At 44.8% G+C, this 24,927-nt stretch overlaps 1 protein-coding gene across 2 annotated transcripts in view; it reads left to right on the forward strand.

Annotated features, from left to right (window-relative positions):
• Positions 1-23,922, forward strand: part of crybg2 (crystallin beta-gamma domain containing 2) — a 31,945-nt gene extending 8,023 nt beyond the window's left edge. The window contains exons 4-24 of one of the 2 annotated variants that reach the window (XM_040189072.2): positions 679-3,152; positions 8,349-9,480; positions 9,811-10,554; positions 14,324-14,371; positions 15,426-15,544; positions 16,211-16,415; positions 16,946-17,085; positions 17,184-17,310; positions 17,421-17,456; positions 17,539-17,678; positions 17,766-17,892; positions 18,450-18,607; positions 18,706-18,832; positions 18,924-18,956; positions 19,444-19,556; positions 19,685-19,814; positions 19,902-20,041; positions 20,343-20,466; positions 22,222-22,380; positions 22,509-22,668; positions 23,049-23,922. In XM_040189072.2, the coding sequence (XP_040045006.2) occupies positions 679-3,152; positions 8,349-9,480; positions 9,811-10,554; positions 14,324-14,371; positions 15,426-15,544; positions 16,211-16,415; positions 16,946-17,085; positions 17,184-17,310; positions 17,421-17,456; positions 17,539-17,678; positions 17,766-17,892; positions 18,450-18,607; positions 18,706-18,832; positions 18,924-18,956; positions 19,444-19,556; positions 19,685-19,814; positions 19,902-20,041; positions 20,343-20,466; positions 22,222-22,380; positions 22,509-22,668; positions 23,049-23,137 (6,525 nt within the window). In that variant the 3' untranslated portion in view covers positions 23,138-23,922. Of the gene's footprint in view, positions 1-678; positions 3,153-8,348; positions 9,481-9,810; positions 10,555-14,323; positions 14,372-15,425; positions 15,545-16,210; positions 16,416-16,945; positions 17,086-17,183; positions 17,311-17,420; positions 17,457-17,538; positions 17,679-17,765; positions 17,893-18,449; positions 18,608-18,705; positions 18,833-18,923; positions 18,957-19,043; positions 19,307-19,443; positions 19,557-19,684; positions 19,815-19,901; positions 20,042-20,342; positions 20,467-22,221; positions 22,381-22,508; positions 22,669-23,048 lie in introns of those variants that run through there. The other variant, XM_040189073.2, reaches the window with a different exon arrangement.
• The last annotated feature ends 1,005 nt before the right edge of the window (positions 23,923-24,927 follow it).

A 24,927-nucleotide genomic window follows, 5' to 3' on the forward strand; every position in this document is an offset into this window, starting at 1 on the left:
TATCACTAGTTTGTGCCGTTCATGTATTATCATTATATTTGTGTAATAATCAATGCAGGGTTAAGCTTTGGCCCGTAGCTACCGGGGTTCATCACCCCAAATCTGCAGCTACTTTTTGGTTTCACAGAGCTTTATGCAGGTTTCAGCTCGTTGTTCAGCTCTCGGGCTACAACTATACTGTTTTTGCAGGTATGATAAGCAGCTGTTGTGAATGAATGAAAAACTCCCAGTACAAAAACTGCTCCGCAACAAACAGCGGAAAAAGATATAGTTAGCGGCCATCAGGTGAGCCGAAGGTAGCCGAAGAGTCAGAATTCCTCTTAAGAAATAAACAGGACCAAAAACAGAGCAAAAGGTCTGGGATGGGAAAATCTCACTTTCCCAAAAAAACATGGAATGTATAAATGAGCGAATGGTTGCCAAGAAGTTGGCTGCTCGACCTGAGTCTATGAAATGTATATTTCTAGAACCTGTTCCTCTCCCTTAAAAGCTGATTAAACCAGACAGTTATTACAAGTTCAAAGATAATAAAGACTAATAGTTTTTTTTTAACAAGATTATATTTTTCAGACATGCATAACGCTTGGCCCTGTGGTTCCATTGCAATAATAAAATAAGAGAAGAGCAAACTGAGTCCTCAATGTCTACAAACTAAACTGCTGTAAATTCTCTCCACAGATTCCTCCGTTAGAATTGGATCAGGCCAAGACGATTTTCAGCATGTCTCAACCAGAGCTTGACACCATCGATACGTTTGACATCCCCTCTCCTCCCCCTGTGACCACAGACCTACCAGGGTCACATGCTACCTGCCCTGACCAAGCGCTGTCATCCGTCGCCTTAAGCACCCCCCCAGAGACGATGGAGCGCCTGCCCGCTGTCTCCGACGTGTTCGATGTACACATGGAGCCGCAGAAACCACCGGATGCCTTCATCCCTGAGCTGGAGCTTCATAATCAGGACTCGGCGGAGGAGAAACCGGATTGTAGCTCCCCTCCGTCAGCCTCCACGACTCAAACAGAAAGCCGCTCCGCTGTGGACAACCAGACGGTACCCGGCCTACCGGCGAGCTCGCCAACAGCCCCGCAAGAGACCTCGGTTCACGAAGTCGACTCCGCTGCCGCAACTAACGGTCCGTTTGAAAATGACATTCTCCAGCAGTCTCACGCAAACGCAGGAATCTCTCTCACCGAATCGACCACAGTCCCATTGTCCCATCGCCAACCGGACGTCCCCGCTACAGGTCCAAAACGTGAACCGTCTCTGGCAAGAACGGACTCCAAAATTGACCCGGTTGCACAGTCGACCCTTCTTCCTCGCGCCGGCGCCTCGGCTCCTGACCAGGACTCCGCATCCATCCATCAGGAAGACTCAACCTCGGGCGCTGAGAGATCTGCTCCCCTGAAGAAAACCGCGGGCGTTAGCGCTGAGAAAGGCGCTTCGCCTGTCAGACAAGAAGCAGTTTATGGCGCGTTGTATGAGTCTCTTTTCCCCCAGGGCTTCAGCTCGGATGTAGCGCCATCCCTCTCAAACCCACCGCCTCAAATCATCACAGAGATAAGATCTGTGAAGAACCAAACCGAACCGTTCATGGTCAAAACCCTCAATGATTGTGGTAGAGAAACTAATGTTCACTTTGACTCTGCTTCTCTCAGAGTGGATGATGCTGTTGCTGGTTATGCGTCCGTAAATACCACCTTCAGCGAGCGAAAGGGGATTGATCCCAGCGAGAGTTCCGGATTAAGCTCTTACCAAACATCTACTGCTTGTGAGGCGCGAAGAGAGCCGGATGTTTACAGTAGACATCTACCTTCCTCTCTAAATTCAGGTTCGGAAACAATTCCTTACGCAGAGACGACTCCCTCCCTTTCGGAGATGAAATCGGACAGTTTACGCCTCATTCAAGACAATGCGAGGTCAGTCCTCGCGCTTCAAAGCTCCACCCCTCCCTCGTCCGACTGTGGAACGATCCAAGGGGGAGACACTCGGGTTACTCGGCCTAAACGGAGAGCGATCCTCATCAAAGAGTCGGTCACAGAGGAGGCGAGCACCGATCCTGTCGGTCTCGCTCCCACGCCGGAGAAAATGAGTGCAGCAAAGCGCCTTGAGGTTAGGATCGAAACAATGGAGACTTTTTCTACTACTTCGGGACAGACTGATGGGTCAGAAGGGTTCTTAAGTCCAGCATATTTGAGCAGCGTTGGATCGGAAGAGGGCAGCATGGGGGAGATCTACTACAGTGCCGAGGAGGACAACGGAATGGAAGAGGATGGCTCCCCGGATGAACGAGTGGAAAGTTGCGGTGCAGACGGGGGGCAAGAGGCCGGCCTGTGTGAGGAGTTTCCACAGCGGGGGCAGATTGCAGATGGAGGGATAGAAAAGAGAGAAGACGGAGAATTTCAGGAGGTTATAGTTAAAATGCAAAACGAGGGAGTCATACTGGCCAGCAAAGAAGAGAAAGAGGATGCCAATAGTCATTTAGAAAAACTTGGAGGTTGGAGTTCAGAGACTGAAACAACAGAGCTTGTTGTTGGCAGTGACACAGAGAGTCGGGAGGAAGAAGTAGCAGCCCCGGTGTTTCCACAGCTGAGAGATGAGGGGGAGTTACCTGCCACACCGGTTCAGCAGGTGGAAACGCCGATGGTATGCGACTTCGCTCCGCCCCCCAGTGAGCCTCGGGAGGAGGGGTCGGAGGGAAACCTGACCGGGGAGTTGGAAACGGAAGACCACCCTAATGGCGAGACGCAACTCCCGAGCCAGGAGATTCCCCCCGTGGGTCACAGAACCCCTATGAGCTCCGAGTGCATAAACATCGCCTCCAGTAGCACTGGTGACACGATCACACCCAGGTCAGACGAAGCTGAAGAGCAAGTTTCGCCGACTGCAGTCGACTGCGCTCGAATGGGCGAAGTGAGCAAAGAAGGCAATAAAAGTGGCGGTAGCACCCCGGGTAGAGCAGTCACAGATGCCTCTGCTGGAGGAGAGTCAGATGCCACAGGGGTTGATCACAATAGTGGCGCGCTGAGTAGCGAGTGGGTGGAGACGATTACTGAGAGCACAGACAGAACCACAGCGGTCGATGCTGACACACGCCGACCTGATCCGGAGGCGGCAGAGACGCCGTCAGAAGAGCAACCCGACCCGACTCCGAGGTAAGGGGAGGGAGAGGTCTCCCTTGAGAGGAGAAGGTTCTGAAGATTAACACTAATCACATATGTAATTTGTCTAAAAAGGGCTCATCTCAGTGTGCGATCTGTCGTTTGCTGTTTACAAGTTGGAATTTACCTAAATTGTTTCTGTAGCTGCTGTAATAAAACGTTTACGATGTGGCCCCGGGGGAACTCATGAGTGAGCGTTAAATGGTTCTCAGTATGAATTATAGTATATATAAAAAATGTAGTTGTGCAGCCAAAGTGAGGCATTTTAAATGAGGAACTTCACTTTATCATATCAATTCTGATCCCACTGGCATTTCTTCCGATAAGTGAGTCTTGTTTAACATCACGGGTGAACACACCCTTTTTAATGCACCACATGTCGAGTGATAGTGTTCACTGTCACATCACCTGTCAGAATCCACATACTGTGCAAGCTTAGTTCATTCTTTGTTCAACCCTGAGCTTTCAATCCGTACAATAAGGTGGAACAATTTACCCCAGATTCTCAACGTTGGGCCGTGGCAATCAAAGCGGGGGTCCTTGAAAAGATTTAATTCATAAGTCATTTTTTTTCCGTTTAATCTATTAACCGTTTAGGTTATAAGTATCAGGAAGCAGAGAGACAAAGTGGACAAGGGGACATTCCTATTCAATTTATCAATAATAACAGCCACCTTTAGCTGAGTGCTCATCTTTACATTTGCGTCATGCTGTGTTTTTCTAGTGTCACATCATTCTGCCCTGTGTGTAATAATTATTATTATTAGCACACCAGATAACCTAATTTCCTCTTCCTTCTCTATGAAGGAATCCTGTGGCTTTTGATTCATCACTCCATATACGCTGTTTAGATGGATAGTTTGTACCACTGTTGTGTAACCAGTTGTGTGTCAGGTAAGGGTGCCTTAGTCAAATTGAATTGATTTATTTTTAATCACAAGGTGGCGGCAAAGACCTGTATTTCACAAAGAAACTCACATAAGTTCCAAATAAAGAACGAAATAGTGGGGGGGGGGGGGTTTGAGCTATAACGTTATCTGTGGTTATTTATTTTTTATATGAAAATGACAAATGATCGACAAATGATAGATAGAGATCACGTGGCGCTATCCGCAGGTTAAGTGAAGGTACGAGATTTCTTAGTAACCTGCCCACTAGCTGTCACATCAAACCCTCTGGTGAACAAAGCTGCTGATGCTTATTGAGAGATGAGTTATTTGCCGTGCCCCACCTGTCTCGTTCTTCTGCAATGTTGTCACGCTGAAGAACGCTGGGCATCCACGCGAGAAATGTACTCACTTAGGACCCACCCTCCAAAAAAATGTGGTGTGAAAAATATACATATTCTCTGACCTTTTGAACTTGATGCAGCAATTCACTTTCCTTAGTTTTTCTTCTCTCTCCAAATTCACCAATCGGCAGTCACTCGAGCCATTTATGTCAGATCTCTGCTCTGGCAGCTTTATTCTCAATCTCCTATTCTCAGTATGGCAGACCGGCTGTTGCCTGACTGTTATTCCATGCGTTTACAGTAAGCAAACTCCTTGCAAATACTGTTCATCAAATTCAAGACCAAAGCGTAAGGTTCAAGCAGTACTCTGAAACGAAAGCACGACAGTTCAGGTAAGATGGGTTACTCACTAGACTTTCAGACAGGCGACCAAATCCAAAAGGGGGCAGGCAGAGAATCCAAGGTCAAAAACATCAGGCAGGGGTCAGAACAGGCGGGTTAGATACTGAATACAAGGACACACACAAGACAATCGGCCAGTGGACGAGTGCAAGTGAGTGGACCTGAATAGTGAGGAACTAATGAGGGGACGGGCTGCAGGTGAGGGATTTGAGTGCTGATTGGGGGCGAGAGGCTGGAAATAAATGACAGGAGAATTAGTGACCAGGGTGAAAACAATCTAGGATGACAGAAAGTTTGTGACAAAGTCTGTCTGAGTCAGTTTTTTGTATATTCTCTCAAGACCACTTTTTAAGCCAAATTTGCCTTGCAAGACTATCAAGTCTTCATCCTGCAGTGTTCATGCTGCACAGTCAGCTGCCTTCCAATCTGGTGTCTTGCGGCCGGTTGGGTTTTCTGAAAAAATAGCTTGTTTCCACACGTCTTTTCATCTAGTAGCCCGTTTTGTTCAGGTGGCTAATCTAGTTACAGCCCTGTGGTCTTCAGTCCCATCAAGATCAACAGCTCCCTCTGGAGCCACAAAAGGCTTTATGCTTATTTTTATTTCACAAATGCAATAACATTTCAGCTTAGTAAACATAATTAATAATAATTACAAATATAATTGAGCAAATATTGCCGGATTCCCCTTTTAATATTAAACCCACAAGAGTTCAATGCTAATGCTTCATGACATGAATCTAATCTTTATTTATGTAGCACATTTCTACGAGAGGCGTTGACTCAATGTGATTGAAAGATGACGTTTAACCAGGAGTCCATATGCTTACATTAAACTCGGGTGTGGATTGGTTGCAGCTCCCTTTAACACAGCAGTGACTGACGGGGTGTTAACTCTACTTGATCCTTGAGCTTAGCCGAGCTGCAGGTCTTACAGGTGTTTGACAGCTTCACGGATGATAGAAATCCAAACAGTCACAAGTCAGACTACCTCGCATTCTGTGATCCCCTCAAGAAGTGCTGACGGGGGGAGGCTAACAATGATACCATGCTAGTGGGAAGCACGTGGTTTTTTTCCCCACTCACTTCAGATTGATTAAAGAGAAATCACATATTTGTGCATGTGCAAACTTGACCGAAGATCAAAATGGTTTGTGTATCTGTAATAATTGCAGGACGCACATTCTGCCTGCATGTGTTCTGCTTGCTTGAGTTTATCTATTTGCAGAGAACTCTTAACTGGCAAAATCAATGTTAACAAAGACTCCCACTGTTTCCAGTTTGGGATTTGATGCAATGTTCCTGTGTATTTCTGCACAAAACGAAACTATGCTCAGCATCCAGATGCACATGCTTGACATTCTCTGACCATGATTCCCTGACAGGGGAGAGATTTTAAACAAAGGAGTGTTTCTTTTTGCTTTTGTTTGAACGGTCAAAGGCCTGGAGAATGGTGACAACATTCCAACATCTTTGTTCATCCCCCTGGGGGCATTAAAAGAAACGTATCAGGATCTTAATCTGTGTAAAAAAGAAGAGCGTTTGCTGTTAAGAGAAGTTAAACATTTATTGTCATAAATTATATTTAGTAAGAGTTTATCCTTTGCTCTGCGTTACGGTGTAACTCTGTGAAATGTACAGCTGCAAATTTGACCGCGCTCATACACAATTATGTGTGACGTTTTCCTGAGACTGCACACATTCCTTGTTGAGGCAAGTACATGTTCTCGCACATGTGTATAGGTTTACATAATGTCCCAGTACATACCACCTTCTGTGCTAATGTTGGGCTTGCGCGCGTTGAACTACCTGTCTCCCTGAGGCTAATGTTGCGAGGCAGGATATCATTTGCATGTTAGAGTGCAGTGTATCAGGTTTACGTTGGCTCACGGGAAGGGTTTGGCTCATGTGGTTTGAGCAGCGATGCGCTCCGCTTGTCAGAGAGAGAAATCTTAAACGAACAGAATGATTGTCAAAAACATATTGCAAACATGTCAATCAACGCAGCAAAGCCACCCACCAACGTCCGTACGAGTGTAAACCGATCATTACCGGGCGGTCAGACCAACTGACGAGGTGAAAAGAGCGAATCGAGACAAGTTTTGCGAGCCTATAAAGTTTTAGTTCAGTTTGTTTTTCCTTTTGTTAAGTAGCAGCACATTCGGTAAATTGACTCACTGAAGAAATTATGTTCTCATGACCTTTTGAATAACCAACGTATTGTGTCGAGGCTTGCCCCCTGCTTGAGGACACAGCCACGTTGGCCTGTGAGAACCTTCCCAATTAAATGAACAGAGCTATAATCCTACCACTCCTTCGTGCGATGCAAAGTGCAGGATTCTGATGACGAGTTAAGGTCAAATGATTCAATGCTTGTCTTACTACTTGATGTATGATTTTTTTAAGTGCCTGCAATTATGCCCACCCTACCACGTTCTCCACAAGGGAATAGAAACCATAGACATTCCACTTTGCTTTTTTACTGCAGATCTTTTGCATGTGAATTATCAGGGTATAATACAGAGGTCTTCAACAGGGGGTCCGCGGAGGTACTTCAGGGGGGTTGTGAGACTTTTGGTTAATAAGACATTATTTTTATTTTTTCAACCAATTTTTATCTTTCAGTCCGCAACACACACATTCAGCTTCCCACATGAGCTCTCAAGCTGGGCCCCGGTTCACTCACAGCTCCTTCCATGCTGATACGACAGCACAGGCACCAGCCAATCAGATCGCATTTATGCTCACGTCTAATGAGCGCGAAGCTCAAAAATAAAAAACGTTGAAGATAAAAGTCCTGCACATAAAGTTGCAGGGCTTATAAAAAAGATGAACCAATTTAAAGCCGCGGAAGATATCCAAACTTTTAGTGGGTCAGACTCAGGCAGCAACCTCTAGAGTAGTTTTAGAAAACGGATGCTTGTGTTGAAGTCCCTTAACTTTCACTGTTTCTACCGACCAGCTGACTCCTCCTTGTTGCAAAAAGAGGAGAGAATCACTTTCTCCTCACTTGACTTATTCACTCAGTAAATAGAAGTTTATGGTCTCAATTGCAAGTTTCAAGTCTTCTTCAAAACTGCTTGACGTTCACTTTGTAAATCTTTGTCCCATTCAGAGTGAAATAGACAATGACATCACAGTGACAATGTCCACTTCTCAGGTCAAACCCTTCAGACTGCTAAATGCCCACTTTTTCCTCAAACTCGCTACCTCCAGCATACAGAATGTACTTGTCATGTCTGTAATCAAGCCTCACACACACTTCTATGATGCATTTCTTTTGCTGGGTTTTAAAGTTAAGGCGTCTTTGTTCTCCAGGTTTGTGTTGAATGACACTTGAATAGGAACTAGCTAAATTGTTTGGTTGGCATGTCCTTTTGGCTTTGAGTAAACCTTGAGTTTGAAACTTTGAGTTTCTTTGAATGATTTGCAACGTTGACATTGAATGACGACCCCACCCTGAACAATCTGGACCAAACACCGTTGTCAAAGTAAACTTTTACTCTTCGTTTTTTGTCATCTTTGTTTCTTTTTTTCTCTTTTTCTTTGTATTCATCCAGGTCCCTGACAGCGTCCACTACGCCCACAGCAGCTCCAGAATTCTTTGCTTCAGTAAATTTGCCGTCTGAAGCGGAGATGGAATCGGTAGATGAAGTGACTTCAGGCTACAGCAGAATAAGCACCAATCTGTACATCAAGGCTTCCTCTCCCCCCGAAGAGGATGAATCCAAGTCTCGTTTCCGGAAAGTATCTCTGATCAATGAGGCCAATGCCACCGAGGTCAGCCGAGATACGGCGGACTTTAGCCACGGTGGCTTTACTGTCAGTGACTCAAATGACACAGAGATAGACTCGGAGTACAGATGGAGAAACCGATTTGAGGGGCTTTCTCAGTTTACAGACAAAAGGGAGGGTTCCTCCTTTTCTGATTCTCTGAGTTACAGAATGTCTGACTCCTACTCCAGTTCCTCCTCCTCTACTATCTCCGATTCTACAGAATACAAACACCTCAGCAACTCCTCCTCCTATTCAGAGGAACAGGTTACCACTGGCAACATGACCAAAACCTCTCTAAGCTATGACATCGAGGGAGCACCCACGTACGAGTGGAGGAGGAGGAGTTTAGATGAGCAGGTGGAGCCTGCTGCTCCTGCAAGTGAAAGAGAGGCAGAGGCAGAGAGGTTCAAGTCACGCTGGGACTCACAACAGCTCCCCGTGTCCAGCATCTCATCAGCCCGCGGCTACGACACCATCGACGGCTCTAAAGACGACGACGACGTATCCCGTTTTACTGGAGTGTTCACGGCCACACTTGTGGAGCTGGTCTCCGAGCCTGCAGCACCCCCCTCCACTCCCCCAGCCTCCCCCGAGGAAGACGCCGCCAACCAGTTTGACATGGACAACCTGGTGGACACGCTGAGGAGCATGGGACCCTCCCAAAGGCCCAGGAACGGCAGCCTGCGCGGGGCCCCCGCGGGGCTGATGTCTTCTCTGCCACCGATTGTCGAGGATGCTTCCAGCCCCGTCTCCCAGGACATCCCTGCTCGCCTCCTTAGTCCCACAAAAAGGATGGAAGCAACGGACAACCCTCCGGACTCCCTCAAAGGACTTTACACTCTGCCCAGTGACCTGGGACTGGGGAGGAACTCCTCCAGAGACACTCGTTCACCCCTGGAATTGATGAGCCAGCAGGTACAGTGATACGAAAGTTCAGCAAATGTCTTTGCTTAATATAATCTATGCTTACATTCCTTCCTTTATTTTCTTATTTTTAATGTAGGAGGACATAACATTATTTGCATTGTTCTATTATTATCTATAATATTCAGTGGGATTTTTCTGGTTGTGCAGGTTTGATTGCTATCTTCCCACATCCCTTTGTGGTTCCACCCCAGGTACAGGGTGCAGAGAGCATTTTCAAAGCCAACAGCAGGCTCCATGTCTAGATGTATTTTCTAAAGCATTTTGTTTTTACTACTTTGCTGGATCAATCCTTCAACTCATTGCTATACTCCGTGGCAGGTCCTGCAGTCCCCCGGAACAAGGGGCCTGGCCTTGCCTCTGAGATCCTCCGCTACAAATAGTAGCCTGACTAAATTGTCTGACTCCTCTACTGAGGAATTAAAATCCCCACAGCTGAATGGAAACGGATTTATCCCCAGCTCCCGCCTGGACAAAAGCATCATCTTTGGGAGCCACAAGTCAACAACCATAGATCAGACTAATGAAAATGGAACGGCCCATCGTCCGCTCTTCCGCACCATCTCGCTGCCCGATAAGGGTCCTTCATACGATGCCATGAGTTTGGGACAGAAGGAGCTTGGTGAACCTGGAACTGGCACAGAACCAGCGGCGTCCCGTTTTGAGCGTTTGTCCTTCCTTTCGAATTCGTCTTCCTCCCAGCCGGGCTCCGTGACCGGAGCTGAAAGCCCCAACGCTGTGATGAGTCTGCCCCCGCTGTGGGCCTTCGGCTCGCCGCCCTCCAGCAACAGTCCCAACCGCCTCCTCAGCCCCACCGGCTCCGTGGACCTCCAGAGGCCCCTCACCACCGTAGACTCCGCCTTCGCTATGTTTGGCCAGACGCAGGGGATGGGGACGGGGACGGGCACTCCCATCCTGCTGAGGAGCTCCAGTATTGACGGAAACACGGGGGTCCAGCAGACTGCGCTGTTCAACAGGGGGAACGCAGAATCTCAGTTCCAGAGCCAAGCAGTTGAGCCTGAGAGGAATTTAGCATCTAAATACAGAGCCTTCCCTGATGCTTATGTGAGTATCACTACCACTGTGTATTTAGTATTGCTTGCAGTACATTTAAATAGATAGAGGGAGAGGGATATCTGCTGAGAATTAGTTATGCACAGACACGTGATGTTGCAGCAGAAAAGGTGAATCTTTTTAATTTATTTGGAATATTTAGTTTTTGGTAAATAGCCAATCAGCACGTGAGTAATGCTTTTGTTCTGCACCCCAAGGAGATGGTAAGTGGACGAATGCATTTGTAGAAGCCATTCTCTAGTTATTTCCCACTTTCTTTAACAAAAGAGTAAAATCAAAGTGGATAATACGCGAACATTCGCAGGCTAATTCAAGGTGGTGTGCGGCCTGAAATGGTAATATATTTTGTTATTGTAACAACAGGAGAAACCGCTACACATATATGCACAATATCTGCGGTTGCTCATTATGTTGGCAGCTCTTCGTCTCACTCAAAGATCTATTCTCCACGGGGTTGTAAAAGAAGACAAGCGCCAGCTCAGGTTACATTAGGTGAGAGAGATCGCTTCATATGTGGTTTTGTTGTGCACAGAGGGAAAGTCCATCTTTGTGTGGCTCTTTGTCTGTGTCCGTGTACCTTCACATACTGTAGCGTGTCGCATTCATGGAGATGTCCAATGGCAAATATCTTCGTGTCACCAGGCATTAGAAGGAAAAACCTGGTGCATCGGTGGCCTTAGAAAGGAAAAATAATTATTAAATTGATATCTGACTGCTGAGAATCACAGGAGTGTGTACTCAGGAGTACGTTTAGGCATGTATGCACTCGTTAATCACATGCAAGCATTCCCAGGAATAACTTAACTGATTAGGACATGTCTGAAATGATTTGATTGTCAAGCGTCTACTCACACGTGTTCACACATCTCTTTCCGTCAACATGATTGAGGCTCGCATGTTTTGGTTGTTCCTCCTGTTTAACGACTGAGCCAACATACCACAAAATGTCACACCCAAATTTCACCCTCACCCGTGGTATATAATGAGTGCAGGCGTATGCCAAATGTTCAGAAAGCGAAGGCAAACCGCTTTCCCCCTGAGGCAGGCTGCTGGAAGAAGGTCCTGACAGAGGGGTTGTTTTAATGGCGCTGTTCTCTGCAATATGTCATAAAGTGATCTTCTAACTCAGTTGGCTGTGCTGCACAGGCTGTGGCTCTGGGCGCTGCTTTTCCCAGGTGAAAGCCTGCAGGACGATCACAGGGCACACGTATTATTATTATTAATCACGTAACTGATTCATTATTCTACTCTGCACATGAAATCATTTTCGGATGACGTGGCGTAAGACGCATCCATGCATTTAAACCGTTGAGTGACCTCGTCTCAACCGGTGCGCGTGAGACTTCTTAATCACTTCATGCTCCCAGTTTTCCCTCCACCTGCATGGCTCCACACCCATTCCAGCTGTCTTTTCGTGCAGAGACACAGCCGCACCTTACCATTTGGATTCTTCCTTAAATTTCTCTGCTTGTTTGCTTCATATTTGGTGAAGTACAGCCGACGGGGAGATATTTGAATGGGCAAAGATTACAAATTGATAGCTTTTTTATTTGCTTTATATGCAGCAGCTGTTCATGCATTTCATTAAAAAAACACATAATAACGTGGAGTTTGCGCATTCCATCCGCTGTAATGGCTTTTATGGGAGAGCAGATCGTGTCCCTCGGCTGCTGGGAGGGAAAGGAGCAGCAGGGGAAAGTGTCTGTTGGAGCTTAAGTTACACAATTCGGTGAACACAACCGTCCCCATAAATTATGCAGTTGTTTAACCTTGTTGGAACAGTATATATTCCACTTAGCCTTCACACACATACATCTAAATAATAAGAAAATAAGACAAATGTAATCAAAATAAAGACATACAGACATTTATTCCGATGTTTCCAAAAAACAGAGGAATACCGAGTGTTGGTTCAGTTAACAACCTACAATAACATTTTGTGAACCCTTTAATCGACATTGCAATTTGTAATTACAAATTCCACAGCATGAAAAGTGGGAACATTAAATATCACAAACATATGACCTGTTCTCAACCATTTTGGGAGCAAGAGTATTGTGAAGCCTCAGAGCGTTGTTATGAAGGAGGTATGTACGTATATGTGTGTAAAAATTTGAAAATTATGATTCTTCATACTTAATGAAGTACTTCATACTTAAGTACTTTTAATTATGGTTCTGTAAAAACCCATTTTGATAGACAGCCAATACAAGCATGGAATTTGGCTTACAAGTAATTCTCACAAAATAAATTGTAATTGCTACATGAGTAAAACGATAATGTCACGTTAGCATCTTCCTATGGTACGTCTCAGTGTGTCTACCAGCTCCGTCCTCTAAATCAGCTGTAAGGAAAACCTGTGAGACCGACTCGAGTGTCACTTTCAGCACTGCTCCATTGTCTAGTGTTTGTCTCTCATCGGTTCAGATTAGGCAAGACTGATGCGTGTGTTGACTTAGCTGTTGAAAATAGCAGCATTGCGATGACAACATTTAGTTATTGAATAGAATACAATGTCCGCTAAGGAGGGAAATGTAAACATATGCACACAGCACAAACGCTTGAGAATAAAACCACCTGAAATTTAGAACACGGTTTAAGAAAGGGGGAAATAGAATACTTTAAAAAGGATCACTGGCAGATCAAAAGTCTTGCTCTACGGTGGGAACAGTTTGTTGCTGTATGGTATGTCATTGAACAGTGAGTTACTCATTTATTTTCAAGGTCAATGGTGAAAAGGCCCCATTGATGCCCCGAGCTTGCTGCCACTGAAAATGTAAAAAGGTGTCCTGTTGCGCTTGAGGAAAAGTCCAAACTCTACTGTGTCCCACATAGTTGGTTAAATTTGTTATTTATTTCCCAGAATTTATCTAATCGAAACGTTATAGGATGATGGGCTGTCGAATAAGAGCTCTGGTACCCGGCCCTCTTTATTTGGTAACATGATCCAGGTGATAAACTGTTTCCACAGAGCTTCCAGAGAACAGAGGCTTGACACTTGACTCTGAACACACAATCACTCTAAATATGTATGCAAATCGCATGGGGTATTGCGGCTCCCACGTGCCAAGCTTCAGGAAGCAAAACCCCTAAAAGCCCAGTGGCACTCCGACTGACCGGCTCACCGCACACACACAAGTGAATAAGAGTGAAATCCAGTACAATATGAGAGCAGATCTGAGTATAAAGCTTGTTTTCATCTGTGGGTGCAGTTCCAGAGAGCATCAGGTTGAGCAGGTAGGGAGGAATGTTTGTCTTGTCAAGCGACCAAAGTGGTGCGTGTCCTTGTCAGAGGACGCCGTCTCTCCTCACTTTGATGTCACCACAACCGCTTGAAAAGTGTGACTCAAACACAATGAGTGGGTGGTCTGGCATTTTTGTGAATGACTGCTGTTGTCAGCGAACGGAAGTCAGTTGATTAAAACAATATTTCAGGGGTGGGTCAAAGGTCATTAGGTGCAGAAGCACGTTCATTTCAATTGTAAAGACTATAATAGTGACAGTACTCCTCCAATATGGATCCGTATTAGGTCCATTGTAAATAGAAAATTAATAAAAAAGTAAGGAGCCAGGGTAAGGGGAATGTACAGCGAAAATACTGTTTTTTGTACTTAATAGAATTGCTCTTTATCTGTGCTTTTATCTTTACCTTTTAACCATATAAAGGAAACGCTTCCGTGTGTCAGAAAAACAAAGGAATGCAATGCTGTGTATCTAGTAGAAGGTTTCCTAAAAAAATATACATTTTCTTTGTCCATAGCTCACTAAAGAGAAGGAGCATGGAAAGCTCAATCCTCGTCCTGGAAAGGTGAGTCTCCACACAACACACACACACCACACACACACACACACACACACAGAGCTAAGCGCTGTCACTCATTACAGATAACCATGATCCCTAGAGGATAAACCCCGGGACTGTAATGGCCCACCGTTTGCCTCTCCCATCAGCCTCGGCTGCAATTTGTGTGTAGAGCTAATTGGCAAATGCTAACATTATCACATCAAATGTCTGCACAAAATGTTTGTTTTCCATCAAACATTATAACAATCTTCCGCAAAACAAAAGGCTATTGTTAAAAAAACAAAACTCTAGTATTTCTTTTAGTTTTATTTTCTTAACTGCTTTCATAGTCCATGTTGAGTAGCGGTTAACCAAAAGACTCCCCAGGTATCCTCCGAGGTATTGATGCCATTACACTGTGCACGTATGTCTCTTCTATGCCACCTACGTTATTAACTTTCAAATGTCAGGCCTGCTGCTGCCCGTCGCTGCGGATTGCAAGAGGTGGCGCTGACATTTAGGCTCCTGGGTTTTCTTCCATGCTCCGGGGCCTCAGACCTGAATGGACGAGACACGCCTGTGTGCAGTGTAGACAAGAAAAGGATGTTTTAGGAACTACCCGTGTCCAACTCAAGAACAGAGATCCTACTAGAGATCCTCCAGATTCAAGTCTACATCTCTTTTTTATTTGTGCAAAATGTCTCTCAGCTTTTTTTGTTTTGCAAATGCTAATCATAGATATCCAGGACTGATGCTACCGTGCAACTCTACCTGCATACTGTTGTTTTCTTCACTGCACCATTCTCGTATCAAATGTCTGCATGAGTTTGGTATGAAATTTAAAACTCATGCTTTGACATGAGACTTGAGATAATGGCACCAGATGAAATTGGCACCAATGGGTAATTTTCATGATTAGAGATTTATTCTGCAGCAGCGCAGGTTGAGGTTTAAACCTGCAGTATTTCCTTTTCATTACTAGTAACCGTATCCCATCTGCCAATGCAATGTCTTGCCATCCAAGTAAATGACAAAAAGTCTTAAACTGCTCTCTATTCTTATACCACGTTTTCTCTAGATGTACATCTTCGACCGGCCTGGGATGTGCGGCCAGAGGATCGAGGTGCGCAGTGACGTCATCGATGCCACGCCCTGGGAGCTGCAGGAGACCATCTCCATCAGGGTGGTCAGAGGAGGGTGAGTGGCTCGAGAGACTGTTTTGAGTGTACTTTACTTCGTCACTTATACTGCATATAGAATTAGTACACAGGATGCAAGCACAATGGAGGCCAAAGACAAATACTTCTGTCTTTAAGAACATAGACGTGCATGAAGACATGAGACCAAGTCTCTGTCATTGCCAGTGTTTGACGTGCTCAAATTCTAGCAGTAAACAAACAGCTGCTCGAAACATATTTGGCACTTCATCAAACATAAGCCTCCGGAGATGCAAAAGCAGATATGATGATAATCGCCACACCTTTTTTCTCTTGAAACATAAGGTGTGTAATTCGTTATAATAAACATCGCCATCAACACCAGGTCAACACTAGATTGGCTTCCAACAAAGAGATGATTGTGATCACCAAGTGTTTCGATTTCATTGTACGTTCTTCTTTTATTCCATCACATTTAAATCTACAGAATAGACCTGATTGCTAGTTACATATGAAACATTGTACGCTTATGATATAAAACGTAATGTTTAGGATTTACTCACTTCACTTTAAACAACCATGCCTTCGTCATGTGGACAAATGCATCGATGTGGTGGAGAATAAACTGTTTTCAATCAACGGAGGACCAGAAGCTCACATCATGAGAACATTAGAGGGTTTAACTGTGTGCCCCTTTTTCTCCTAGATGGGTGCTGTATGAGAAGCCTAACTTCAAAGGGGAGAAGATCGCCCTGGATGAGGGAGACATAGAGCTCACCTACCCGTTCAATCCAGAGGAGGAGCTGCAGAACGGAGAGAAAGAGGCCGGGGAGCCGAGCGGAGAAACGAGTGATGTGCAGAGCGAACCTGCCAGGAGGTTTATCATCGGATCTCTCAGAAGAGCAGTCAGGGTAAAACAAGATCGCCTCACTCTGTCAATTCAAATAGTTGCCCCTTTCAGTCCAATTACAATTAACTATGTTGTAAAATCTCTGTTTATTGTTTGGACTTCTCTCTTAAACAGTGTTATCTGATGCTGAAAAGCTAAAAACCTCTTACAGATGTTTTTTAACTGTTGCTGGTTAACTGTTCTATTAACTCATGGTCGCCACCTGGTGTTCAAAGTAGGAACACGCAGATGTTGATTTTACTTTCTATGACGGGAGTGATCTATTTAATAAACAAGTGAATGCTTTATATCCATCTGACGTTCTTTCGCTGTATAGTCAGATTTGTCAGTTCTGTCACTACAAAAAGAAACCGCAACATCTTCGGCGTTTAGCTGGTGATTCTATTGTTGGGTTCATGTTGAGTCACAAAGTATAGTTCCCACTAAGGTAATCACTGCATATATTTTCTCACCCCCTGCAGGACTGCAGCCTTACAGGCTGTTATTTTCTCCATTATGTGACATTGACGGATGCTCTCTGTCCTCACTCAGGACTACAGTGTCCCAGAAATCCGTCTTTTCCCCGAGGAGAGCGCGGAGGGGAAGAAGGTCATCTTCAGAGATACGTCTGAAGATGCCAGGATATTTGGCTTCCCCATCAAGGCAAACTCTATCATCGTCAATGCTGGGCTGTGAGTTTCTGAATTATGAGAAAAGCGTGATCTTGTGGAATTTGCATTATAATGCCGTTCACACCATGACTTTAATTTTTGTTTTTTTGCCCGGCCAGGTGGCTTGTGTACGCACATCCCTTCTTCCAGGGCCTACCACGTGTCCTGGAGGTGGGGGGGTACTCCAACCCTGCAGCTTGGGGAGTGGAACAGCCCTATGTGGGATCCCTACATCCACTGAAAGTAGTAAGTGACCTTGACATTCCTTTTCTTTCCTTATTCTATATTCTATTCTATATAAAGGTATATTCCTTGATTGTTTGCAGTAAGTTGAGTTGTTTATTCTTCCATCCCAGGGGGAACCAAGAGTGGAGAATATGAGTCAGCCAAAGGTAAGAGAGCGCACAAATACCGCTAATTAATTGCAGCTAAATCAAAGTATTCTGATTGTAACTGACACGCTTTTGTGTCCAGTTGGTGATCTACGACAAGCCGTACTTCACTGGGAAATCAAGGACCATAACCACCAACATGAGGGACTTTGTGACCAGAGCAGACCGGCAGCAGACGACCTTCATAGGCAGCGCCGGCTCCCTCAAAGTACACGGAGGAATGTGAGTTGCAATGTTCATATTCACTGAACCATTCAAAGACATTTTAGTGATCGTTAGCTTAAAAACCCTCTGCCTCTTCTGCTGAAGATGGGTGGGCTACGAGAAGGAGGGCTTCCGTGGCCACCAGTACCTGCTGGAGGAGGGAGAGTATCATGACTGGAGGGTGTGGGGAGGCCATGATGCCGAGCTGCGCTCCGTCAGGGTGATACGGGCGGTAAGTTGAGGAAATGGTTTACTGCAGTTGGTATTTGTCAATAAGTAATTATTCACATGCTACCTGCGGTACATTTTTCTCTAGTAACAGCGCATGCAAATCCCTTTCTGTTTGTCTACTGCACTGTGTGTGTGTTTCAGTACCCGAGCACCACTGCGGTCACACAAACACACATATACAGTATATCGAGGGGAATGAAGAGGAATCATGTGTTTTATGGGAATAAGAATCTATTACCTTAATTTGAGGAGGGCATATGGTTGTTGTGCTGGACTTTGTTTGTCATGCAGCGCGGGACTCCAACTGGTCTTGATCTTGCTCTTACTCGGATTTAGTCTTGGATAGACTCCATTCTTGGTCACAACTTGGTCCCTGTTTAAGTACCCTTTTTAGCAGTCTAACCTAATCTAAAAAAGTGACTCTGCCCTCCAACAGTGGCCGCTGTACTCCTGATACCTGTGGCATGAAACTGCAATTTAGGACATCAGTGATGATTTAGACTGTAAACGAGTTAACTTTTTAGTCTAAAGTCCACCAGTTTTCTTTCTCTCCTGCAGGACCTGACAGACCCCGTGGTCGTGCTGTTTGAGCAGCCGGACGAGGAGCCGGAGGGCGCGCCGGAGGAGAACACCTTCGAGGTGACCGAGGCCATTGCGGATGTCGAGCTGTTTGAGTACAAAACCTCCACCCGCTCCATCCATGTGCTCAGCGGGGCGTAAGTCGATTTGGATTCTACAGAATATCTGCTTTACCACCTCAGTGGAGTGGAAATGCATCACCATTACCAGCGGTAAATGTTGGTCTTCCTTTCAGATGGGTAGCCTACTCCCATGTGGACTTCTCTGGTAACCAGTACATCTTAGAGAAAGGCGTCTATAACAACTGTGCTGACTGGGGCTCTGAGGACACGCGCATCTGCTCGGTGCAGCCCATCCTACGGGTGAGGGCCCCTCTGAAGTCTTTCGGTTATTCATTGGATCAATGTATTTGTGTTCTGGTGGTGCTTATATTTTTGTTCTGTTGACTTTTAGGCCCCAAGTGACAGCTCAAGCATCTCGACTGAGGTATTTTGCCTTGACTTTCTCTCTTTTACAAAGGTTAGGAGTCTTACAGTCTAGTGTCAGAAAAAGCAGTAGTTTTTCAAATTACAGGTGCACGCAGACCTCTAATGCCCACAGGGCTGCAGCTTGTGCGTGTCACACCACGCAGTGATGCGAAACCTTTGGATCTGGACTTTGCTCCATGCAGGGACTGGTTTTTGTTCTCTGCGCACTGAGCCATCCATAAACTGCTGCGACTCTGAGCACAAGGGGGGATTCTTGCCTCCTAAATAAATGTTGCAAGTGAAACAAGTATGAAATAATATATTCTGCATGGTAAGAAGAACCTGTAAGTCGCTTTACCTGTGACACCTGAGAGGAAGATGATTCTAATTCCTTATCTGGGCAGCTTTTGATGGCGGTACTTAAAAGGACATTCCTTTTAATGGAACAAAAGGCTTCAGGTCATACATGTGTTAATCTCTAATCTTCTCTCTAACCTCCATCTCAGATAATACTGTATTCTGAGCCAGACTTCCAGGGGGAGTGCCACGTCTACAAACTCAACCAGGAAGCATTGTCCGAAAAAGTACTGACCAAGTCCTGCAGAGTGTCGGGGGGAAGGTGAGGAGCCTTTTCCCCAAATAATCCAGCCCTCCAAAAAGAAATTAATCTGGAGTCAGATGGAAAAAGAAAAGAGCGCAAAGAGTATTATGTGATTAGGCTGATCAACAACATAAACTGTGTTTCAGCTGGGTGCTCTACGAGAATAAACAGTACTCTGGGAACTCGTACGTCTTATCTGAAGGAGACTACCCCAGCCTAACGAGCATGGGATGTCCGCCCGACTGCACCCTGAGCTCTGTCAAGGTCGTGCCAATGGTGAGGGGGCACTCGTGTTTGAAAAACATAAAACAAGCCGTGTGCTGTGCTTCGGCTTGCGCTGATCCTCTGTCTCGCCCTATCTAGACGCTCTCGGTTCCCTCCATCTCCCTGTTTGGCCTCGAGTGTCTGGAGGGCAGAAAGATTGACCTCGACACAGAGGTCCCCAGCATGGTGGAAGAGGGCTTCAACAATCACATCCTGTCCGTCAGAGTCAACAGCGGCTGGTGCGTGCTCGTCTCTCCTCGGCTTGTTTTTTGGCCTCGGGGCCGCTGTGGTTCACCCCGTCCTACTATCGGAGGATCACCGGGTTGATCCCCGGGGCTGGGGACATTACATGTTTGTATTTTGCCATAAAGTAGCTGTCCTGTGTTTTTTAACAAGCCTCCTTGATAGGAAGTAAGTCAAGAGAAGTGGACATTTGGGAAGAAATGATAGTCAGCTGTTGCAATATAACACCTAGTTTTTGAGTGCCTGTGTAGGACACGTGATAGTAAGGCACCTGATATTGTCTCTCTTCCTTTACAGTTGGGTGATCTGTGAACACAGCAACTACAGGGGGCGCCAATTCCTCCTGGAACCAATAGAAATCACCAACTGGCCGAAGTTCAGCTCAATACAGTCCATTGGTTCAATGTTCCCAGTCCGACAGGTTTGTAAACAAATCATCTGCGGCAGTGTTGTTTACACCTTGTCATTGTCTTGTGTGCCATTCTGGTAGAATGTGGTCTGCTGTCGCAGGAATCACAATAGAATCGGTTTTGAGCACTTTGCCACTGCAATTTTGTCAGCAATGACACGATGTGAAACAGTGTGCAGTGCGTTAATTGATCTTAAGGTTGAACATCAACAAAAGTTATACGCTGTAAGCTTCAACTGCAGTGATTGGCTGGCTGCACTGGTCCAGAACGTTCCCTTGAGGTAACTGGTGGCTGGTTAACCAATCACAGAGGCCATATTCAGTAGTATGAAAACCGGATTTACACCATTAGTAAGAATAATTGGATATTATATGATTGTATTTGTTCAAGGGCATTTTAGTATGGAATGCCGTTTTAGTCAAAATTAAATAAATGAATAAATACATGAAATATGCATTTGAAATACATCATGAAATAAATAAATGAGGCAATAAATACATAAATATTAAATACATTTAATATTTCATGGTACTTTTATTTCATAATACCACTTTTCATTTCATGGTATGTTTATTTCATAATGCCACTTTTAATTTCATGGTACTTTTATTTCATAATGCCACTTTTCATTTCCAGAGTCTTTTATTTCATAATGCCGTTTTACATTTCCAGAGACTTTTATTTCATAATGCCGTTTTTCATTTCCAGAGACTTATTTCATAATGCCGTTTTTCATTTCACGTTCTTATATGCAAATCAGGGGGCGTGGCTACATCTAACATTCCGAACAGACAACAGAGTGTTGACATAATGGAAGACATCGGTGGGCTCCGAGGTAGCATGCTAGCATTAGCAGATCAAATCGATCAACATGGGATTTCTGCAGATACGATTTTGACACATATTGAGGGTTTTCTGGAAATACTAGGGCGGATAAGATGTATACATAGACAACGAAGTTTTAAATTGTTTAAGACTCATTGAGCACCGCGTGCGTGTGGAAGAGGTCCAAGTTGATGAATTCAACATTAGCGCTGGTACTACAAGCACAGGTGCTGAACGCCCGCCTCTGGATATTCCTGGCGACAAGCTGGCTAACTTTGTGTTGTCCCGTCTATCAACCCGAGAAATCCAATATCCAGGAATATCCAGAGGCGGGTGTCCAGCACCTGTGCTTGTAGTACCAGCGCTAATCTCACGTCCCTTAGCCAGCCTTCTTTTGCACACGGCTCTGTTGTCTGTTCTGAATGTTAGATGTAGCCACGCCCCCTGATTTGCATATAAGAACGTGAAATGTAAAACGGCATTATGAAATAAGTCTCTGAAAATGAAAAACGGCATTATGAAATAAAAGTCTCTAGAAATAAAAAGTGGCATTATGAAATAAAAGTACCATGAAATGAAAAGTGGCATTATGAAATAAAAGACTCTGGAAATGAAAAGTGGCATTATGAAATAAACGTACCATGAAATAATGTATTTAATACTTATGTATTTATTGGCTCATTTATTTATTTCATGATGTATTTCAAATGCATATTTCATGTATTTATTCATTTATTTAATTTTGACTAAAACGGCATTCCATATTTTAGGAGGATTGTAGGCAGTTTCCAAAGTGTTTTTTTGTTAAGGAGCTTAATATCTCTTTAAAGGGATGAAAATGATGTAAAATAAGGGTAAGGGAAAATGTGTTATTTCTGATGTAATTTAGTTCTAGTGAGCAGGCCCTGAGATGACAATATATTTTTTTTTGCCTCCTGCAGAAGCGCCACTTTCTACGCATCAAGAACCAAGAGAGGGGTCACTTCCTCTCTGTCCAGGGTGGCGTGGAAGAGATGAAATCAGGACGGGTGGTGGTGACACCAGAGGTGGAGCCCATGAGTGACATCTGGTTCTATCAGGATGGCTTCATCAAGAGCAAGGTAATGAGGCCTCAGTAACATGTTATTAGCGTTGGCAACCAGAACCCAAACCTGTCCTTTTGATACAGCAGTGGGCTGTTCTAATCATGTGCTGTGTGTGTGTGTGTATGATTGTGTGTGTGCTGTAGTTGTCTCCAACCATGAGCCTTCAGGTGATTGGCAACATAGAGCAGGCGGCCAAGGTGGTTTTATGGACAGAGACCCGGCAACCGGTTCAGACCTGGACGGCTCAGATGAGAGGCCTCATCAGCAGCCTCACTTTTCCTGGCTGCGTCCTGGATGTCAAAGGTAAATGGGACAAAACAACAGGCATTTGCATTAGCATTCATGTTACCACAGGCTGCCGTTAATATGCTAAAAGAATATGCAAATTATGTTTCCTAGGAATTTCCTTTCTGTTGCTTTTTACATTTGTTATAGATGGATGAATAGCGCATGTAAAGTGTGTACAACAGGAGATTTGATCTAGTTTTATTGGTAATTTTAACCTCTGTATTTACTTCCAGCAAGTGTTGCTCTGAAAAGAAACACTGGTTGATCAAATGTGCTTAGTTACATGTTTACATGTTTACCACTGTGTGCCTCTAAAAGCCGGGGAGAGGGAGGGTTTTTTCTGGATGATCCTCATTTTAACTTGAACTTAACGTGGTTATTATCCTTTTCCCCAGGTGGCAAATCCTATGACAAGGACCACGTGGTGATTATGCCAGAGAATGAGGAGAGGCCAAGCCAACAGTGGGAGATAGAGCTGCTGTAGGCTGCTTTAAAAACCTTGTGTTTCTCTTCATTAATCTCTGCCCAGCAGTCCATACACATTGCTTCTCTCTACAACTCCACAGGTCCTCATTAATATTCTGGGGGAAAGTTTTGTGTTGCATTGTCTCGAAATGTTGAATTTTCTCCTCATTATGAGGATCTTTGCCATATGCAAGGACCACAAAACAGAACCCTGTCAGTGCCTTGACCGCCGAGCAACGGGCCGAGTTGGAAAAAAATAATCAATGTATTTTGGAGGATCTACTATGCAGTTCCTGAAACAAGAACCCTTCATTTATATCCAGTTGATTTAGAGTACAGTTCTTTGAACTGTTTTTAAAGTAGAATATGCTGGTATGATTTCAGGCTCGTGCAAAGTCCTTGAACGCTACGGCACACTTTTTTATGTTCTTTACAATGGAGCAAAACGAGTTCTGGCTTCCTTGAACATGTATATGCTTCCCGGGCCTTTTTGCAGATAGTGGACAAATGGAGCCATACAAATCTGTAGTGTCAGCGAATCAGGAGCGCTTTTTTAAAAAGGTATTTTATATGCACTGTGTTTATCAATGTTTGTTTTGTGGGAAATCTTGCACTTATATGTACGTTGCCGTATATCCTTTTTCAATCATGCGGTGCAGTCGTGTTTGCAGTCACTGTTTCTTGTCTGTTACAAAGCTGTTTTTAACATGGGGGTGTGTTAATATTTGATCCTCAAGATGTGAGTATGTTTTCTTAAAAGGGAGTGGTTTTGAAATATTGAATAAAACATTTAACAACAAGAAAGCTGCCTGGTTGATTTGTAAAGAATCTTTAATAATATGTTTTACTGAGAACATTCATTTTCATTTCTAATACAAAATGTATACTCTTATAAAAAAACAAGCTGCTAAATGGCTGCTCAGCTATTATTGTAATATGTACAAGTAGGTGATCATACTTCCTCATGCTGTGGAGGTTCAGAAAATGTTAGACATACAAGGAATTTGTCTTGGCAGTTGGTGCATAACAGCAGACAGTATGACAAGACAACATAGTGCAAGAGGAATAAAATAAAATAATGCTATGGGTTAGTTTAAAAATAAAGGAATAAAAGCCTTTTTGGACTTGAGGTCCTGGGTGATGATGAAGCCCAGGAAACGGAAGAAATCCACAGTGGTGACGGGGGGGGACTCTTTTCTTCCTGAAATCCACAACCATCTCCACTGTCTTTAGAGCATTGAGCTCCAGGTTGTTCTGGCTGCACCACGACACCAGATGGTCAGACTCCCACCTGTAGGCGGACTCATCCCCACCAGAGATCAGCCCAATGAGGGTGGTGTCATCTGTAAACTTCAGGAGCTTGACGGACTGGTGGCTCGAGGTGCATCTGTTTGTATACAGGGAGAAGAGCACTGGGGAAAGAACGCAGCCTTGGGGGGAACCGGTGCTGATGGTCCAGGAGCTGAGACATGTTTCCCCAGCTTCACGTGCTGCTTCCTATCGGACAGGAAGTCTGTGATCAACTTGCAGGTGGAGTCGGGAACGTGCAGCTGGGACAGTTTGTCCTGCAGTAGAGACGGGATGATGGTGTTGAAAGCAGAGCTGAAGTCCACAAACAGGATCCTGGCGTAGGTTCGTGGAGAGTCCAGATGCTGGAGGATGTAGTGGAGGGCCATGTTGACAGCATCGTCCACAGACCTGTTGGCTCTGTAGGCGAACTGCAGGGGGTCCAGGAGGGGGTCAGTGAGGGTCTTCAGGTGGGACAGGTCTAGCCGTTCAAAAGACTTCATGACTACAGAGGTCAGGGCG

This window comes from Gasterosteus aculeatus, chromosome 10 (genome assembly GCF_964276395.1).
Source record: "Gasterosteus aculeatus chromosome 10, fGasAcu3.hap1.1, whole genome shotgun sequence".
Lineage (NCBI taxonomy): Eukaryota > Metazoa > Chordata > Actinopteri > Perciformes > Gasterosteidae > Gasterosteus > Gasterosteus aculeatus.